Source organism: Myotis daubentonii, chromosome 19 (assembly GCF_963259705.1).
Source record: "Myotis daubentonii chromosome 19, mMyoDau2.1, whole genome shotgun sequence".
Taxonomy (NCBI): Eukaryota; Metazoa; Chordata; class Mammalia; order Chiroptera; family Vespertilionidae; genus Myotis; species Myotis daubentonii.
This window is the reverse complement of record NC_081858.1, coordinates 4285254-4305209: the sequence shown is the minus strand read 5'-3', so window position 1 is coordinate 4305209 and position 19956 is coordinate 4285254. Positions and strand designations below refer to the sequence as shown.

The 19956-nt window shown below is 58.8% G+C and overlaps 1 protein-coding gene across 15 annotated transcripts in view; it reads right to left on the bottom strand.

Moving 5' to 3' along the window:
• Nucleotides 1-19956, bottom strand: part of GRAMD1B (GRAM domain containing 1B) — a 245349-nt gene that overhangs the window by 41151 nt on the left and 184242 nt on the right. For 12 of the 15 annotated variants that reach the window (XM_059676850.1, XM_059676844.1, XM_059676848.1 and 9 more), the window contains 2 exons: nucleotides 1762-1975; nucleotides 884-904 (listed from right to left, as the gene is read on the bottom strand). In XM_059676850.1, coding sequence (XP_059532833.1) covers nucleotides 884-904; nucleotides 1762-1975 — 235 coding nt within the window. The remainder of the gene's footprint in view (nucleotides 1-883; nucleotides 905-1761; nucleotides 1976-19956) is intronic. The other 3 variants (XM_059676845.1, XM_059676847.1, XM_059676849.1) reach the window with 1 other exon arrangement.

The window sequence follows — 19956 nt, the reverse complement described above, 5'->3', positions numbered from 1 at the left end:
TCAGGACAATCCGCACTCCCGGGCGCTCGCCTCGTCTGACAGGCGACGGAAGGGGCCCCGGAAGTGCCTGGTCACTGAGGACACCAGGAGGCGCCTCACTGGGCGCCAGGTGAGAGGATCTGGAAGTGAGAGCTGCACCCTCGGGGGAAACGTGTGCCGAGGCTGAGGGCAGAGCAGGGACGGAGCACCTGATGCCCATGGGGCAGCACCTGCCCACTCCCCGCCAGAGGAGAGGGGCTCAGGAGGGGAGGACAGAGGCCACCTCACAACCCTGTGGCCAGACAAGCCTGCTCCGTCCCCCAGCCTCCCCTGCCCCCTCCCTCCAGGCCCTTCTTCCCCGTCTGGCCCACAGCAGCCCCGGTGCTGGCCCAGGCCCGTCTCGCCTCCTGGGAACATGAGCAGTGGTGGCTGGGGGGGACGGGGGGGCGGGGGGCGGGCAAGGGTGCTCAGGCGGAGAGCTCCCCGTGGGAGGCGGGGAAGGAGGCCACTCTCCAGCACCCGGAACTCATCTGTGGGGACCCATGACCCTCAGCTGCTCCTCCAGGGATCAGGAATCACCCACCAGAGCAGACCCAGGTGGACAGAGCCTCCCTCCCCCAAAGACTCCGCTTCCAGGTGGCGGTAAGGGGGCAGGTCCCCAGCCCCAGGCAGTGTTGGGGAGCAGGCAGAGACATGGGGGGGGGGGGGCGCAGGTCTCTGGCTTCAGGTGCAGGGAAAATGGTCCCTTACCCGCCCTTGGTAACATCAGGCAGCCGGCCCCAGGCAGCGGGCGGGCCTCTGGGAAAGGGACCAAGCAAGACACGGGCCAGGGCGGGCGGGGGGCAGGGGGCGCAGAGCACTACAGACAAGTGGACGAGGGGGCCACAGAGACGGGACGGCTTACTTTTGAGAGGCGCCTGTGAGACTAAGGCCGTGCATGCAAAGAAGGGGTGTGTTGAGGGGGGAAGAGGAAGAACAAGAGGTCAAAAGGCAGCTTCAGGTCCAGGCCATTCCCGCGCCTCCCGGACCCCAGAACCGCCCCAGGCCCGGAGCCCAGAGGGGAGGGGCATCTAGACACACAGCTCCTGCTCCCCAGGGCTGAGGGGCAGGGACGCTGGGCCCCAGGAGCAGCCCAGTCCTCAGCCTCAGGCTGGTGCTCACGGTGGTGCCCATGCCTGGGAGGGAGGGGGGGGGGCTGTCCCATCTTCTCGGACAGATGAGCATCAAACAGATGCCACCAAAGGGAGACAATGTGAGGCCAGGGCGGAGGCTGCAAACAGCATGAGTGTCAACCCATGAATAGGAGGTCAGGGTTCGATTCCCGGTCAGGGCACATGCCCGGGTTGCAGGCTCAATTCCCAGAGTGGGGCCTGCAGGAGGCAGCCGATCCATGATTCTCTATCATTGATGTTTCTCTCTCTCTCTCTCTCTCTCTCTCTCTCTCTCTCTCTCTCTCTCTCTCTCCCCCTTCCTCTCTGAAATTAAAAAAAAAAAAAAAAAGGCTAAACACAGACCCGTCCTGACTCCCGGAGCCCCCCTCCTCCAAGCCTCCAGGTGTGCGAGGCCCCCTAGCCCCTCCATGGCGTCGTGACAGCCCCAGCCTTCCCTGAGCGCTCAGCGGGGTAGAGGGCTCCCTTCCTGCCCCGCCCTCACCCACTGAGCTAGGGCTCTCTCAGGACACTAGGGTCCCTCAGGAAGGGGTGATCACCTCCCCGTCCCCCAACACCATGCTCCCGTCGGCTGACAAGCAAGTGGCGTCCAGGACAGGGACCCCGGGCTCACCTTGGAGTTCTTGCCGCCTCCACTCCGGCCGGACTGCGAGGAGCAGCTGCGCTGCACGCCCTGCTCAGGCGTGGAGGGGGACTTGTCCGAGGAGTGGTCGGAGCCCTTCTCCACCATGGCGTCCGCGTCCGGGCTCTGGGGGGTGGGCGAGCGGGACCGCTTCCGGAGGACAGGGGAGCAGGCCGGCGAGCTGCGGTTGGAGTTACTGGCAGTGCTGCAGGGGCGGGAGGGGGCGGGTGGGGTGGGAGGGGAGGGGAGGGAAGACAGCCGTGAGTGACTAAGGGCCAAGACAGGTACCAAAGTCTGCGGCTGGGGAGAGAGGAAAGGGCCCGGCTACGCTCACTGCGCCGCAATACTGCCGCTGGCCAGCAGAGGGCGGCGGTGTCAATGTGAAACGGAAACCGGAGTAGGAAGGGCCAAATGGCCACTTAGATATCCACCCACCTCCCTCCACCCATCACCTGTCCGCCCATGACCTGTCCGCCCATGACCTGTCCGACTTAGATATCCACCCACCTCCCTCCACCCATCACCTGTCCGCCCATGACCTGTCCGCCCATGACCTGTCCGCCCACCTACATGTTGCTAGAGCCCCTACGGTATGCCAAGGACTGTCTAGAAAAAACAGATTTTAAGGGCTGAAGGATCATTAGAGGTCATGTAATACTGTCAGCTCATTGACACATGCTGCCAACCCAGTTTTTACATTTTGATTGGGGAGATATTTATCCACATAAATAATCCTACTTTTCAAAACATTCACATACATATTATTTCACTGGGATCTTAAATCATTCCACCAAGGTAGTAGTGAGAAATGCCATATCCCTGTTTTATTTTTTAAAATATATTTTTTTATTGATTTCAGAGAGGAAGGGAGAGGAAAGAGAGATACAAACATCAACGATGAGACAGAATCATTGATTGGCTGCCTCCTGTGCGCCCCCTACTGGGGATCGAGCCCACAACCCCAGGCATGTGCCCTTGACCGGAATTGAACCAGGGACTCTTCAGTCCGCAGGCTGATGCTCTATCCACTGAGCCAGACCAGCTAGGGCTTTAATCCCTATTTTAAAAATTAAGACCAATGTGTGGCAAAGAGAAGCTCAGTGTCCTCAATCACAGAAAGTGCAGAAGCAAACTGTGGATCTCCGGACTTGTCACGCACCCCACCACACCATCTCCTTGAAAGCCCCACTGGCGCGCTTCCCAGCCCGGGAAAGAGGAACACGGAGCAGCTCTCACGTCCGCATTGCGCGCCTCCCATTAGGCTCATCGCAGTAGGCACCTGGCGCGGCCACAGGACCACACTCCCGACAGCAACCCTTATGAGCCGAGCCCTGTCAACACTTACCACGGCCGCTAGCCTGATTCTTAATGGGAGAGAAGGAAAGAGATGACGAGGAGAGGGAATGAAATCCAATGCAGTTAAGCTCTAATCAGTGATTGCTTTGCTCTGAGGATGGAGGAGACGGGAAAAGGAAAAGGTGAGGGAGGAGAGACAGTGGAAGCGGGACGGACAGTGTGAGACCGGACGCTGAAGCGGCACAGGGGGAGAGGGGAGCCAGGGACCCCTGCCCACTGGGCAGCGGAGAGCAGGGTCGGCGCTGGGCGCAGCCGGAGCCCACGGGGAGGCCCCCTAAGCAAGGCGAGTGCAGGGAGGGGCCTGTCAATTGCACGGAGACCCAGCTGCGACTTCAGATGCCCCATCGGACCCAATTGCAATGAAAACCAGGCCCCTTTCCGCAGAGACCTCCACCGGGATCCTCAGCGGAGAATGGGAAGGGAGCCCAACGCCCAAACCAGCAGGCCGGGCCCCGAGAGGAGGGAGGGCCGTGCACTAACTTCTGGAGAGAACGCGTGGAGGGGCGGGAAGGAGGCCAGGGAGGAGAGGCAGATGTGGCCGGGATGCTGAAGACACCGGCGTATTCAGCTCCACCTCGAAACAGAGTTCACATTTAGGAACTCACTTGCTCTACCAACACTGACTGTGATTTAGAAAGTGAGGCTGTCCGGGTCTCGCCCATCCCCCGACCGACCTGCTTCACTGCCACAGCCGACGGGAAAGCCCGCTCCTTCTCCGCAGGGAGCGCAGAGCTCCCGCACCCGGCCCGAGCTCCCGGGGACCCAGGTGCTCACTTCCGGGCCGCTCCTTGCTCTGGGCCACTTGCAACCGCAGCCAACTTCACTGTTTTAAACTGTCCCCTAGGACAGTGGTCGGCAAACTGGCCCCTTGAGCGTGGCTCTTCCACAGAATACCACGTGCGGCGCGCACGCACAGTGCGATTGAAACTTCGTGGCCCATGCCACGGGGCCAAAGAGCCGCATGTGGCTCGCGAGCCGCCCTGTGCCGACCACTGCCCTCGGATCGCTGTGCTGGAGGACCAGCCAGGAACTCCGCCCCGACCCCAGCTTTGCTGAGAGAAGCACCGAGCACGCCCACCCCAGACTCATCGCCCGCAGCCTGGCTCCTGCCCTGCCCTCCATGAGGCACGTCTTCCACGGGATTCTGTCCTGCATCGCGGAGGAGGCGGCCTTCAGGCGAGGGCTGGGCAGCACATTCCTACTCAGAGGAAACGCACTGGAGCCTCCAAGCCTCAGGGATGATCAGCCCTGGAGCCCGATGTCCGTGACTTCCTCCCATCGCCCGCCTCAGCCGCCCCAGGTGCCTAAAATGCTTTCAACACGTCACTGTCACTTTAATCTCGACGCTTGTAAGACCTAATCACCGATGTTCTTGAAAGTCTCTCCTCCCCCGGGTGACACACGCCTCCCCCATTGTCCTGTCTGGGCTGCTGGCTCCTCTCCCGCTACCGAGAGGAAATGCAGTCCTTCTCCGATGACGATGACGCGCCCTCGCTCCTGCTTCCAAGCCTCCAACTCTGCCCCCCCCTCCCCCGGCAAGGCCGCCGCCACCGCCTGCCGCCTCGGCTCCGCGGCTCCCAGCTCCAGGGCACAACCCGCGGCCAGGAGTCCCCGATGTCCCGGAGCACCTTCCACTGACAGCCGTCCCAGCCCTCTCCCCTCTCAACAGCACGATCACTTCCTGGTCTCGCAGGCTGCGAATCCACCTCTTCCATCTCCCCCCATGAACACGGAGTCACTGGTACTTCCTTCGGGGAAGCTCCCAGCCCCTGCTGTCTCCCCCCCTCCCCAACCCCCACTCCCCACCCCGCCCCAGGGCAGCAAGGCAGGTCCATGCCTCTGGCTGGCCGCCTCCAGCAGCCTTCTAAGTGGCCTCCTCCATCTCCTTCTTCTCTTCCACTCCCACTCACAATGTTGTCCTTAAATCTGTCTGAATGTAAGCCCCACAGTACCTCCCCGCCCGACCGGCATCCACATTCACGTCTAAACTCCTGGGAATGGAGCTGAGGCGCTCAGCTGAAAGAATCTGACGCTTACCTATATTTAGTCACTTTCTCTCTCCTTATGCCGCTGAGAGTCCCTGTACTTCAGTCCGACTGATCTCCTGCGGCTTTCTTACTGTGGTTCTCAGCCTGCTGCCTCCCGACTCCACGCCACCGCTCACTCCTCGAGGGTGAAGAGTCCTTCCCCTCCTTCCCCATCTACTGGGTGGAGTCCTGTTCATCCTTTCAGGCCCGTCTCAAACCCCACCTTCTCCGAATCAACACTCTGCACTGATTGAGCATTTAACACACCCTGCCCCTCCCAGGTGGCCCAGGGCGATGCTCAGGGCTGCAGGTCTGCTGGTTTGACTCTCCCTGGTGAACGCCTTCATCCCCAAGGTGTTAACCACCCCCAGCACCAGGACATCTCCCAGATCTTACCCGGCCTGTTAGTATTAACAAAAGAGCAAATCGTTGGCGGATGTTCCACAATTGCTGGCCCGGCACCAGCATTCATCGCGTATTATCTTATCCAACCATCTCAGCCAACCTAGGCAGCATTAACGGATGTTACTATTAGTCTTGTTTTTCAGTTGATAACGTTGAATTTTTGACTGGCTGATTCACCCGACGTCCCACAGACGGGTAAGGCGCAGGCCCGGGGCGGGTAAGGCGCAGGCCCGAGGCGAAGCATGGGCCTATCTGATAGCGAGTTTCTCAGAGCCACGTGTTCAAAACGGTGGTTTGCTGGGTGGCTGGGGAGCTGGGGAGCTGGGGAATAGAGAAACGAAGGAACCAACCTCCTGCCTCCAGCCTTCCCTCTGTCCTCTATGTTGCTTCTAAACGTGAATTCCTCACTTCGGACCACCCTCTCCCATGGCTACGCCTCTACAGCTTCCCCCCAAACCCCCCCCCCAGCCCCCCCGACCCTGCACCACACAGAAGCTTCGGAGCTCTAGTTCCAACTCAGCAAAATCACCGCTAGATTCGCTCCAGTCGAGCCTCTTAACAGGCAGCCCATTATCCCACGGCTTCGGACGTCCGCCGGGCAACTAACACCGAGTCCGGCCCCGGCGGCTGGCTCAGCTGGCGGGGCACCCCCACGCCAAAGGTTCCGGGCTCCAGCCACAGGCAGGGCACATGCCTAGGCTTCAGTGTGATCCACAGATGGGGCGTGTATGGGAGGCAACCGATCAGTGCGCGCGCTCTCTCTCTCTCTCTCTCTCTCTCTCCCTCCCTCTTCCTTCCTCTCTCTCAAAATCAATAAATACATTCTCGGGTGAGGACCACAAAAGTTCCCGTGTCTCTCAGAACCTGCAGTCCCGTGTCCTTCACACGCACTCTAGTCTGGTCCTGCCACCACTACTGATAATTTGTTGCATTATTTCAAACTCTTGGGATGTGTTGTTATTTCACTTTCATTAGATTTATGTTCTGCTCATTTACTCCCGGGCGCAGGCTTTTGTTTCTTCAGTTTCTCCTGGGAGACCTTTCTCTTCTGTGCAACCTCCTGCTCTGGCTGAGGGACCTCTCAGTGGCAGGGAGCGCCCAGGGGGGTTCACCCGCCCCCGGCCGGCAGGGTCCAGGCCGCACCTCGGGGCTCAGTTCACCGGGATGTGCTCAAGGACCAGAGTCTACACCGGAACCCGAAGATCAGCATCGCTCTCTGATGGTGAAGTTCGTGAAGCGAACATTCAGCGCTCTCTCTGGGCCACCGACCGTGTCCAGCCCACTGTGGGCCTGGGCCCCCCAGGACTCCACCACTAAGGACGGAAGGGCGCCCCCTGCTGCTTTAAAGGGACCTCCTTCCCACACTTGGCGGCTTTTCGAATCTGCATGCGCTTGGTGGCCTGGGCAGTTTCACGAGTGTTCTTACAGTGAACACGAAGACCCGAGCCCCTTGATTTGCATGATTTTGTGGGGTTTTCTGGGTCTAGAGAACAGCGAACCATTTTCGGAGGTCACCTCTGGCCACTTTGGGGCCAAAAGCTTGGGGTTTTAAAGAGAAAACTGACCTCAGATTTGCTACAGAAAGGGAAGGAAGACTGGTAATGAAGGGGCTGGTGGACGAGGATTCCCTTCCGGAGTTTAGAATTAATACACCCAACTCGCACCTTCACTGATGAGAAACCTGAAAACAGGCCCAGGAAATGTGACCTCACATCTGGATCTTCCTTCCACAAACGTTTGCTGACCACCTGGCACAGAGCTGGGCGCCCGCGTCCACGCGGGGAGGGTCTGCTCAGCACCTGGGACAGAGCTGGGCGCCCGCGTCCACGTGGGGAGGGTCTGCTGAGCGCCTGGCACAGAGCTGGGCACTGGCGTCCACGCGGGGAGGGTCTGCTCAGCGCCTGGCACAGAGCTGGGAGCCCGCATCCACACGGGGAGGGAGGGGACCCTGTGCTGACGTTCCATTAGAAGAGCCAGGCGCCTGCTCCTCGCATTTCAGCGTCAGCGACCACTGGCGAGGAGTGAGCGAGGGAATGCTGGCCCGGCTTGAGGGACAGAAAGGCTTCCTTATGGGCACGGCCCTCGCCCCCCGCTGGGCCTCAGGTGGGCGTCGACCTCTGAACCAGGAGGTCACGGTTCAATTCAGGTCAGGGCACAGGCCCGTTTGCCGGCTCGATCCCCAGTGGGAGGCGTGCAGGAGGCAGCCAAGCAGTGATTCTCTCATCACTGATGTTTCTATCTCTCTCTCCCTCTCCCTTCCTCTCTGAAATGAATAATAATATATTTTTTAAAAGAATATGGCACTGAGACTTAAGCCAGATTCAGGAAAATGTGTTAGAGTGAGGAGCAGCGGTTCTCAACCTGTGGGCATGACAGGAGCGGAGAGAACAGTTCTGGAAAGAAACAAACGGAAGTTCCAGGATGAACAACAGTGTGGAGGCTGAACTACACTGGGCATCACCAGAGACGGGGTGTGACTGAAGCAGAACGTGCTTGAGAGAGACTCCTGTAGTCAACGCTCCCCACAAAGGCCCAGTGAGACCCCCCCCCCCCGCCCGGCCGCCTGCAGCCCCTGGTGGGGCAGGGGTGGGGAGCGGGCAGCGGTCACTCCCTCCCACTCCTCCTGTTCTTGAGCTCTCCAACAAAGACCGCTCTCCTCCTCCCCTGCTTACCTTGCTAGCAAGCAGTGCTTCCTTAAGTCTGACCACAGTACCTCACGCTACCATCTGATCCTACTCCCTAGAGCAGTGGTTCTCAACCTTCCTAATACTGCGACCCTTTCATACAGTTCCTCATGTTGTGGTGACCCCCAACCATATAATTATTTTCGTTGCTACTTCATAACTGTCATTTTGCTACTGTTATGAATCGTCATGTAAATATCTGATATGCAGGATGTATGTTCATTGTGACAAACTGAACATAACTAAAGCATAGTGATGAATCACAAAAACAATATGTAATTATATATGTGTTTTCCGATGGTCTTAGGCGACCCCTGTGAAAAGGTCGTTCGACCCCCAAAGGGGTCACGACCCACAGGTTGAGAACCACTGCCCTAGAGTGACTTTGGACGCAAGTCCTTGAAAAACTGGGGCATGTGGAACGAGGACAAGGGCCAAAGGCTCCCAGGCCTTCTGCAGTGACTGCTCACCTCCCACCCCCACCCCCGGGCGGGGAGCCCCACCGCTCTGCTTGGCTTTCTCTCCCACCCTCCGCCCCACGGACACAGGCAGGTCTCATCAGCAAGCCGGCTCCGGGCAGCCACCCCTGCACGGTTCAGAAGCAGAACCCGCAGACGGAAGAGTTTTCGGTAATGTCCCGTCTTCAAAGAAACCCATTCTTTCTGCCCCAGAGATCACAGAACCTGGACCTGCTACCCACACCCCTCGCCTCCCCCTGGCGGATGGTGGCTGCGCCCCTCCCACTCTCTCCCCTCTTCCCTCCCGCTCACTCCCAGTCGGACCCCTCCCCAGTCCTGGGCACCTCCTGTTCACTCCAGTCCTCCCACCTCGAAAGCCCAGCCCTGCGACCACCTGGGAGATCAACAGAGGTGACTGGCTTCCCTGCAGGCACTGCTCCTGCCTCAAGCCCGCCCCACGCACCCGACCTCCAAGGAGGCCACGTAACCAAAAAGGGAGAAAGACAGTTCACAGGAAACTCTCGCGTGCTGAGGCCTGCGTGGGCCCCCAGGCTCAGGGCGGAGGCCAGCGCTGCCCCCTGCTGGGCGACCTTGGCCTCTATGCCTCCCTTGCCTGATGGGATGAACGAGAGACACTGCTGCTCACCTCCCAGGACCATGGTTAAACGCAATAACGCAATAACGTAAGTACAGTACAGGTGCTTGGTACATAGTGGGTGCTCAGTATTAGTGAGGTCTCATCACAAACGCCTTTGTTCCTCTCTGGGGCGTGTGGAACACGGATCCTTGCCCCTCCTCTCCCAAGCATCACCCCACGACGGGGACCAGATACACTGGGTGGCTCCTTAAAGCGCAGAGCCCCAGCCCCACCCCCTCAATTCACGGCCACTCTGGGGGAGGGCTCACGAGCCTGCACCTGCGTGTTAAATCAGCACCACAGCTGACTGCTGTCCTCTAGAACGAGGGTCACTGTCCCGAGGACGAGTCTTACAAGGACCAAGGAGTCAGTGCAGTGTCCGCCCCAGAGAGCAGACACGGGCACACGGCTCAGAGAGTGTACCAGCTGCTCGGTGTCTACCACTGGGGGGACTCGCTGGAGCAGAAAGCCAGCCGACGTGTCACACCTGCCCTGGTGCAGAGCCCGGAGCTGCTGTGGCTAAGCTGGAGCCGTGGTGCAGAGCCGGAGCCGTGGTGCAGAGCCCGGAGCTGCTGCGGCTGAGCCCGGAGACGCGGTTCTCAGGGTCTGGCTGCCACTCAGCACCCGGGGGGATGAAGTCCCCTCCCATCCCGTGCCAATTCCGAAGGTTCATCCATACGCCTCCTCAGTCCTTTACAGCATCACCTCAAACACCATGCGAACTCGCCAGCTCCTCTATGAATTCTCCCACAGCACATGCTCAAGTGTCTGAGCTAGAAAGACCACAGGTGTATTTGCATAACATTTGCATGAGATTTACATGCTCCCTGCAAATGCCTCCCTGCCGCTGTCTACCTACACAGGCTCTAAATTCAGCTTGTTGTATCGGACGCCCTGCAGTGACGGTGCCTCAATTCCTCTGTACTCCGGCCTGTCACCCAGCAGTGTCCGTTCCCTCATGAGACCACAGCACATCCGTGGAAAGACAGACCCACTAGCACTGAGTAGAGGAGGAAAATGGCCCAAATCCCAAATCCCAGCGGGGCCCCGATTCCCCTTGGGCCCTCCTCCTTAGAAAGCAAAACACCGCCCTAACCAGTTTGGCTCAGTGGATGGAGCGTCGGCCTGCAGACTGAAGGGTCCCGGGTTCAATTCCAGTCAAGGGCATGTACCTTGGTTGCGGGCACATCCCCAGTAGGGGGTGTGCAGGAGGCAGCTGATCAATGTTTCTCTCTCATCGATGTTTCTAACTCTCTATCCCTCTCCCTTCCTCTCTGTAAATATATATATATATATATATATATATATATATATATATATATATATATGTGCAAAACACCAAGCCACCTAATAGAAACACCTGCCAGGGCCGCTCCCTGCTGCCTTAACGCTCTGGACCTCCGGGTCTTGGGCCCCTTTTACCCACGAAAGTCAAGCGTCTGCCCCCAGGGTTCACAGGCAGCTGCACAGTCAAGTCTCAGTGCTCCCCCACTTTTTAGGGTGTTGGATGGGGTTGGGCTCGAAAGGGTGAGAAATGTACTACTGCTCCCCTGAGAGGAGCTCCCGGGACCACGCGTGGCGCCCACTCCGCGATCGCCCCGGAGCCAACCGGCAGCAGCGCCACCGCTGGGGCGTCCTTGGAGGGAGACAGTTCGGTGTCGCACGCGGCCACCTGGCTGCCAGGACAAGGCTTTTTGTTGTTGCTTTTATTTAACGGCGTAGAGCAGCCATCTTCAGCCTTTTCCATCTCGGGGCTCATAAACCAGCTACCGAAATTCCGCGGCACAGAAAGGAGACTTCTCGTCGATCTGACCAAAAAAGGTACATTTTTGATTCATTCACACCAGACGGCTGTTGTGTTGGCTGTTGTCACTTTTCTCTCTGACAAGCGAAGGGAAAGAGGCCGGGCCCTGACTAAGGAGCACTGCAGCTTCCGAAGCTGGGGCGCTGGTGGGGCCCACGGAGCGGGATGTGCTCTGTCGCTGCGCCCCGGGCCGGAGCCGCAGCAGGCGCGTCTCAGCCGGGCAGGCGCTCCTGAGATGACGCCTCTCCGACCGCAGCTCACACCGTGCCCGCCGCAGAGCTGGGCACAGAACAGCCTCCTTCAACTGCCCGTTTGGGGAGCTTGCGGACACTGCCCGGGGCTCTCCCCGTGGCCTCTGGGTAAAGTGCACACGGTTCAGGACGGCCCCTCCGCCCTGGAATTTGGAACCAAGAAGGTGGAACCAGGACTCATGCTCGTTCTGCCCCAGGCAGCTCTCCAGCTCACTAACCGGCCACTGGCCACTGGACATCGGCCACAGGCCACTGGCCAGGCCGCCCGCTCTCAGGCTCGGTCCCTCGCTGGCGCCGTCGCTGGAAACACTGCGTGGGCAGTGAAGGGCATTCCCGTGAGCGGCAAGCTCCTCACCCACTTCTCCTTCCCGTTCGAGTGTCTATGGAAAGTCCAACACTTTTTAAATCTCGCAGGGGAACGGGAGGTGGCAGAGCCCACCTAGAACTGCGTCCAGCTGATGAGGGACCCACTTACGCCGGAATGAATTCCTGGTGGTGGGGGAAGCCCCAGCCGTGGCTTTGGTTGTTGATGAAGTTATAACCAGTTACCATACGGGCAAGGCCCACAGAGAGCCCTGGCCGAGTGAGAGGAGCAGAACTCCCGCTTCCCTGGTGCGTCCCGGGAGCTGGGGAGGCCAGGCCGGGCACTCAGTTGCCGTTCCCACTCGCCCCGAGAAGGGCTCTCCCTCCCAACAGCAGGGCCGCCTCCGTCCCACCCGTCTCCCGGGCTTTCCTGCCACTTCTGTGCAGCCCAGAGTTTGGAATTCAGTCCAGGAACAGGCAAGACAAACACTAGTTTTCATTTCCATGGAGACCAGGGCCTGCAATAGAACCAGGACTCCATGCCTGAAATGCCAAACAGCCTGACCCACTTCCTCTTCCGGCAAAAACAAACCGAGCCTGGCTGGGTCCCGCCAGGCCTGGTGGGGACGCCAGGCCTCATCATTTCTGTGGCCATTCGAAAGAGGAACTGATTATGATCACCTTGGAAACGTGGTGATCCTAGAACCAGGGTCAGAAGTCAGGCAGGGGCCCTTCACCCACAGGCCCACGGGCTGCTCAAGGCCAGTCTGCACCCTGTCCCAGCCTCCTGGAGGGGGCTCACATCCTCTTCGAGACACGCTCACTGACCGCTCCCAGCCCTGGAGGGCAGACCTGGGCCTGTCTCCCCAACTCCACCTGTCCCATCTCCCCTCACTGTCTCCCCGCTCCACCTGTCCCATCTCCCCTCACTGTCTCCCCGCTCCACCTGTCCCACCTCCCCTCACTGTCTCCCCGGCTCCACCTGTCCCACCTCCCCTCACTGTCTCCCCGGCTCCACCTGTCCCACCTCCCCTCACTGTCTCCCCGCTCCACCTGTCCCACCTCCCCTCACTGTCTCCCCAACTCCACCTGTCCCACCTCCCCTCACTGTCTCCCCGCTCCACCTGTCCCACCTCCCCTCACTGTCTCCCCAACTCCACCTGTCCCACCTCCCCTCACTGTCTCCCCATCTCCACCTGTCCCACCTCCCCTCACTGTCTCCCCGCTCCACCTGTCCCACCTCCCCTCACTGTCTCCCCGCTCCACCTGTCCCACCTCCCCTCACTGTATCCCCGCTCCACCTGTCCCATCTCCCCTCTGTCTCCCCGGCTCCACCTGTCCCACCTCCCCTCTGTCTCCCCGGCTCCACCTGTCCCACCTCCCCTCACTGTCTCCCCGCTCCACCTGTCCCACCTCCCCTCACTGTCTCCCCGCTCCACCTGTCCCACCTCCCCTCACTGTATCCCCGCTCCACCTGTCCCATCTCCCCTCTGTCTCCCCGGCTCCACCTGTCCCACCTCCCCTCTGTCTCCCCGGCTCCACCTGTCCCACCTCCCCTCACTGTCTCCCCGCTCCACCTGTCCCACCTCCCCTCACTGTCTCCCCGCTCCACCTGTCCCACCTCCCCTCACTGTCTCCCCAACTCCACCTGTCCCACCTCCCCTCACTGTCTCCCCATCTCCACCTGTCCCACCTCCCCTCACTGTCTCCCCACTCCACCTGTCCCACCTCCCCTCACTGTCTCCCCAACTCCACCTGTCCCACCTCCCCTCACTGTCTCCCCATCTCCACCTGTCCCACCTCCCCTCACTGTCTCCCCGCTCCACCTGTCCCACCTCCCCTCACTGTCTCCCCAACTCCACCTGTCCCACCTCCCCTCACTGTCTCCCCATCTCCACCTGTCCCACCTCCCCTCACTGTCTCCCCAACTCCACCTGTCCCACCTCCCCTCACTGTCTCCCCGCTCCACCTGTCCCACCTCCCCTCACTGTCTCCCCGCTCCACATGTCCCATCTCCCCTCTGTCTCCCCGGCTCCACCTGTCCCACCTCCCCTCTGTCTCCCCGGCTCCACCTGTCCCACCTCCCCTCACTGTCTCCCCGCTCCACATGTCCCATCTCCCCTCTGTCTCCCCGGCTCCACCTGTCCCACCTCCCCTCTGTCTCCCCGCTCCACCTGTCCCACCTCCCCTCACTGTCTCCCCAACTCCACCTGTCCCACCTCCCCTCACTGTCTCCCCGCTCCACCTGTCCCACCTCCCCTCACTGTCTCCCCAACTCCACCTGTCCCACCTCCCCTCACTGTCTCCCCATCTCCACCTGTCCCACCTCCCCTCACTGTCTCCCCGCTGCACCTGTCCCACCTCCCCTCACTGTCTCCCCGCTCCACCTGTCCCACCTCCCCTCACTGTATCCCCGCTCCACCTGTCCCATCTCCCCTCTGTCTCCCCGGCTCCACCTGTCCCACCTCCCCTCTGTCTCCCCGGCTCCACCTGTCCCACCTCCCCTCACTGTCTCCCCAACTCCACCTGTCCCACCTCCCCTCACTGTCTCCCCATCTCCACCTGTCCCACCTCCCCTCACTGTCTCCCCGGCTCCACCTGTCCCACCTCCCCTCACTGTCTCCCCGCTCCACCTGTCCCACCTCCCCTCACTGTCTCCCCAACTCCACCTGTCCCACCTCCCCTCACTGTCTCCCCATCTCCACCTGTCCCACCTCCCCTCACTGTCTCCCCACTCCACCTGTCCCACCTCCCCTCACTGTCTCCCCAACTCCACCTGTCCCACCTCCCCTCACTGTCTCCCCATCTCCACCTGTCCCACCTCCCCTCACTGTCTCCCCGCTCCACCTGTCCCACCTCCCCTCACTGTCTCCCCAACTCCACCTGTCCCACCTCCCCTCACTGTCTCCCCATCTCCACCTGTCCCACCTCCCCTCACTGTCTCCCCAACTCCACCTGTCCCACCTCCCCTCACTGTCTCCCCGCTCCACCTGTCCCACCTCCCCTCACTGTCTCCCCGCTCCACATGTCCCATCTCCCCTCTGTCTCCCCGGCTCCACCTGTCCCACCTCCCCTCTGTCTCCCCGGCTCCACCTGTCCCACCTCCCCTCACTGTCTCCCCGCTCCACATGTCCCATCTCCCCTCTGTCTCCCCGGCTCCACCTGTCCCACCTCCCCTCTGTCTCCCCGGCTCCACCTGTCCCACCTCCCCTCACTGTCTCCCCAACTCCACCTGTCCCACCTCCCCTCACTGTCTCCCCGGCTCCACCTGTCCAACCTCCCCTCACTGTCTCCCCAACTCCACCTGTCCCACCTCCCCTCACTGTCTCCCCGCTCCACCTGTCCCACCTCCCCTCACTGTCTCCACAGCTCCACCTGTCCCACCTCCCCTCACTGTCTCCCCGGCTCCACCTGTCCCACCTCCCCTCACTGTCTCCCCGGCTCCACCTGTCCCACCTCCCCTCACTGTCTCCCCGCTCCACCTGTCCCACCTCCCCTCACTGTCTCCCCGGCTCCACCTGTCCCACCTCCCCTCACTGTCTCCCCGGCTCCACCTGTCCCACCTCCCCTCACTGTCTCCCCAACTCCACCTGTCCCACCTCCCCTCACTGTCTCCCCATCTCCACCTGTCCCACCTCCCCTCACTGTCTCCCCGCTCCACCTGTCCAACCTCCCCTCACTGTCTCCCCGCTCCATCTGTCCCATCTCCCCTCACTGTCTCCCCAACTCCACCTGTCCCATCTCCCCTCACTGTCTCCCCAACTCCACCTGTCCCACCTCCCCTCACTGTCTCCCCGGCTCCACCTGTCCCACCTCCCCTCACTGTCTCCCCGGCTCCACCTGTCCCACCTCCCCTCACTGTCTCCCAGGCTCCACCTGTCCCACCTCCCCTCACTGTCTCCCCAACTCCACCTGTCCCATCTCCCCTCACTGTCTCCCCAACTCCACCTGTCCCATCTCCCCTCACTGTCTCCCCAACTCCACCTGTCCCATCTCCCCTCACTGTCTCCCCGGCTCCACCTGTCCCATCTCCCCTCACTGTCTCCCCAACTCCACCTGTCCCATCTCCCCTCACTGTCTCCCCAACTCCACCTGTCCCATCTCCCCTCACTGTCTCCCCAACTCCACCTGTCCCATCTCCCCTCACTGTCTCCCCAACTCCACCTGTCCCATCTCCCCTCACTGTCTCCCCAACTCCACCTGTCCCATCTCCCCTCACTGTCTCCCCGGCTCCACCTGTCCCATCTCCCCTCACTGTCTCCCCGGCTCCACCTGTCGTGCCGCCCCTCACTCTGTCTGGCTCTGTGGGCCTGTTTGCCCCTGTACCCCCCCCACACACCTCTGCCCCAGGACCACTGCACAGGTCCCTCTCCTGGAACTCTGGTTGCTTTTCCACCTTCAGGTCAAAGGCCACCTCCCCAGAGGAGCCTGTCCGCAGGCCGCTCCACCTGAGTGCCTCCCTGTCCCGGGCAGCCCTTCCTCGTGGCCCTGTACAGCCAGCACGTGGCACAGGGTCACAGACATGCGCGGCATGAAGCCAGGAGCGCGCTTTGTAAAGCTGCTCATCCTACTGTCGCAGTCTCAGATATTTACTTATTTGCTAGGGACCCAGTGCATGAATTCGTGCACCTTGAAAGGAACTGTGGGCCGTGAGTGCACTGGGCACAGGGGCGGGTCTCGGCCCATCCTTCGAGCCCCTGCCTGGCCCCTCCTGCCTCGGCCCCTGGTCCCCGTCTGCCGGCAGCCCCACTCCAGCTGCCCCCACTCCTATGCGCTGACAGCGCTGGCCCCACTGGCACCCGCTGATAGCGTGGAGCGATTGGGATGGCGCCAGCATCAGGTGCGAGTGGGGCCGGTGCCAGCAGTGGGTGTGAGCCGTGGCTCTGGGGGTGTCAGCGGGTACGAGTGGCGGCTGCTGCCCTGATCGTCCCTCAGGAGCAGGGGGAGGTGGAGAAGCCCTGAGGGGCAATCAGGGCCAGCAGCCGCCACCTGCACCCACTGACAGTGCTGAGCAATTGGTGCCAGCGCCAGGCGCCGGCAGCAGGTGTGAGTGCTGGGCGGGACCGTGGTGCGCAGGAGCAAAGAGTTTTCTTTTTTTTTTTTTTTCTTTTTCTTTCCATCCCACTTTTATTTTATTTTATTTATTTTTTTAATTAAATCTTTATTGTTCAGATTATTACATTTGTTCCTTTTTTTTTTTCCCCCATAACTCCCCTCCTCCCAGTTCCCGCCCCACCCTCCGCCCTCACTCCCCACCCACTGTCCTCATCCATAGGTGCACGATTTTTGTCCAGTCTCTTCCCACATCTCCCACACCCCTTCCCCCCCCAGGAATAGTCAGTCCATTCCCTTTCTATGTCCCTGATTCTATTATAATCAACAGTTCATTCTGATCATCAGATTATTTATTCACTTGATTCTTAGATTCACTTGTTGATAGATGCATATTTGTTGTTCATAATTTGTATCTTTACCTTTTTCTTCCTCTTCCTCTTCTTAAAGGATACCTTTCAGCATTTCATATAATCCTGGTTTGGTGGTGATGAACTCCTTTAGCTTTTCCTTATCTGTGAAGCTCTTTATCTGACCTTCCATTCTGAATGATAGCTTTGCTGGATAAAGTAATCTTGGTTGTAGGTTCTTGGTACTCATCACTTTGAATATTTCTTGCCACTCCCTTCTGGCCTGCAAAGTTTCTGTTGAGAAATCAGCTGACAGTCGTATGGGTATTCCCTTGTAGGTAACTGCGTTTCTTTCTCTTGCTGCTTTTAAGATTCTCTCTTTATCTTTTGCTCTTGGCATTTTAATTATGATGTGTCTTGGTGTGGTCCTCTTTGGATTCCTTTTGTTTGGGGTTCTCCGCACTTCTTGGACCTGTAAGTCCATTTCTTTCACCAGGTGGGGGAAGTTTTCTGTCATTATTTCTTCAAATAGGTTTTCAATATCTTGCTCTCTCTCATCTTCTGGCACCCCTATAATTCTGATGTTGGTACGCTTGAAGCTGTCCCAGGGGCTCCTTACACTATCCTCGCATTTTTGGATTCTTTTTTCATTTTGCTTTTCCGGTTGGATGTTCTTTGCTTCCTCGCATTTCAAATCATTGACTTGATTCTTGCGCTCCTCTGGTCTGCTGTCGGGTGTCTGTATAATATTCGTTATTTCAGTCCGTGTGTGCTTAATTTCTCGTTGGTTCCCCAATATAAGATCGAGGGTCTTATTAGTTTTCGTGTAGATCTCATTAAGTTTATCGGCAGCTTCTAAACAGTTCTTGAGAGACCTTAAAAGTGTGGTTCTGAACTCTATTTCTTCCATTGACAATTTTGTCCTGTTTCTTTGTCTCCGCATTTTGTTATGCTTCCTTGGTGCACCCCCTAGTGGTCTTTGTTCGCAGTCTTATAGATAAATCTTGATTGTTGTAGCTAATTCCAGGGAGGGTTTGACCTCCAGGCCAAGTGGCTATGAGAATCAGCTATGAGTGTCAGCAGTGAGAGAACTTCTGTCCTCTAGGGAGGTGCTAATCTAGCCTTTGCCTGAGGCTATCCGGCAAATGCCTCTGTGCAGGGCTTGGGCGGGGCGGGTCGCACAGGATCAACAGGGTGGGCCGGAGAGAGCAGTTATGGCGGCTCTCAGTCCTGTCCCCAGGGGCTCTGCCTCTCTGAGTCCCAGCACCCGCTGCAAAGCTCGGAGAGAAAGCTGCACTCGCTCTGACCGAAGCCAGACAGTCCCGCTTCTCCCGTTTGAGTCTGGGTCCCTAAAGACTCGCCCGGATCTGGTGCTCAGAGTCTGCGACTCCCTCCCGATTGAAAACAACAACCGTGCCCTCCGCCGCCAGCCCGCTCCGCGCACTCCGCACCTCAGAATTTGACTTCAGCACTGCGCCTCCTCTGAGTGTCCGTATGTGTTTCTCTTTCCTCCTAGTTGTAGGACTTCCACTCAGCCAGCGTTCCTGTGGTTCTGGGTGACGTCCCTTCCGTTTTTTGGTTTCACTTTTGAAGTAGTTGTTCAAAGCAGCAAACTCCGGCGTTAACCTATGCCGCCATCTTGGTTCTCCTCCCAGCAAAGAGTTTTCAGTAACCACCAGAGGCTCACCCCAATGACAGTGACCAGCGCTCCGCCTTGGTCTGGCACCCCCGCTCACCTGCTCCACCATCCCGCCACGGCCAACTCCCGCCAACTTCCTCCCTCTGCCGCCTGCTGCCAATGCCCGCTGTGTTCTGCGCATACCCCCTGGTGGTCAGCACACGTCATAGCGACCGGTTGTTTGGCTGTTTGGTCTATTTGCATATTAGGGTTTTATATATATAGATTTTTAAAAATATATTTTTATTGATTTCAGAGAGGAAAGAAGAGATAGAAACATCAATGATGAGAGAGAATCATTGATTGGCTGCCTCCTGCACGCCCTCTATTGGGGATCAAGCCCGCAACCTAGGCATGTGCCCTTGACGGGAATCGAACCTGCCACCCTTTAGTCTGCAGGCTGTGCTCTATCCAGTGAGCCAAACCAGCTAGAGCTCGGGTATTTATTTCTGAAGCCGATCCCACATCTGCCTTTTTATTTTTATTATTATTTAAAATATATTTTTTATTGATTTCAGAAAGGAAGGGAGAGAGAGGGAGAGATAGACACATCAATGATGAGAGAGAATCATTGAACGGCTGCCTCCTGGACACCCCCTACTGAGGACAGACCCCACAACCCGGGCATGTGCCCTTGACCAGAATCAAACCCGGGACCCTTCAGTCCAGAGGCCGATGTTCTATCCACTGAGCCGAACCAGCCAGGGCACATCTGCCTTTTTATAATAACAGCCCACTGAGTCTTAGTATGACTTCTGGATCCATGAAAACTAAAATACAACATCATTCCCAGACTGTCTGCGGCACTGGCCACTTCGTGTAGACCTCGGTGTGTATGCGTGTAAATTCTGGGTTGTCTTGTGCCCTTTCTATGCACCTGTGTTCTTTGTCGAATGATCACAACACACCTGACCAGGGTGAGGAGGAGAATCTTTTAGAAAATACAACCTAATTAGACAGACAGTGCATCCCCAAATAAAGGACTTCCTGGAATTGCTCACGGAACAAAATAGGAAGTGAATTCCCAGTTAAGAAACCGAATCCTGTTTCTAAACGTCCTTTCTGCACGGCAAGGGGTGAGCATGCTGCTGTCCATGCCTCCAGCGGCCCCGACTGCCACAGGCTGGGCGGGAAGTGACTACGAAGCAGAAGATGCTGCCATTAAACACAGGACCAACTTC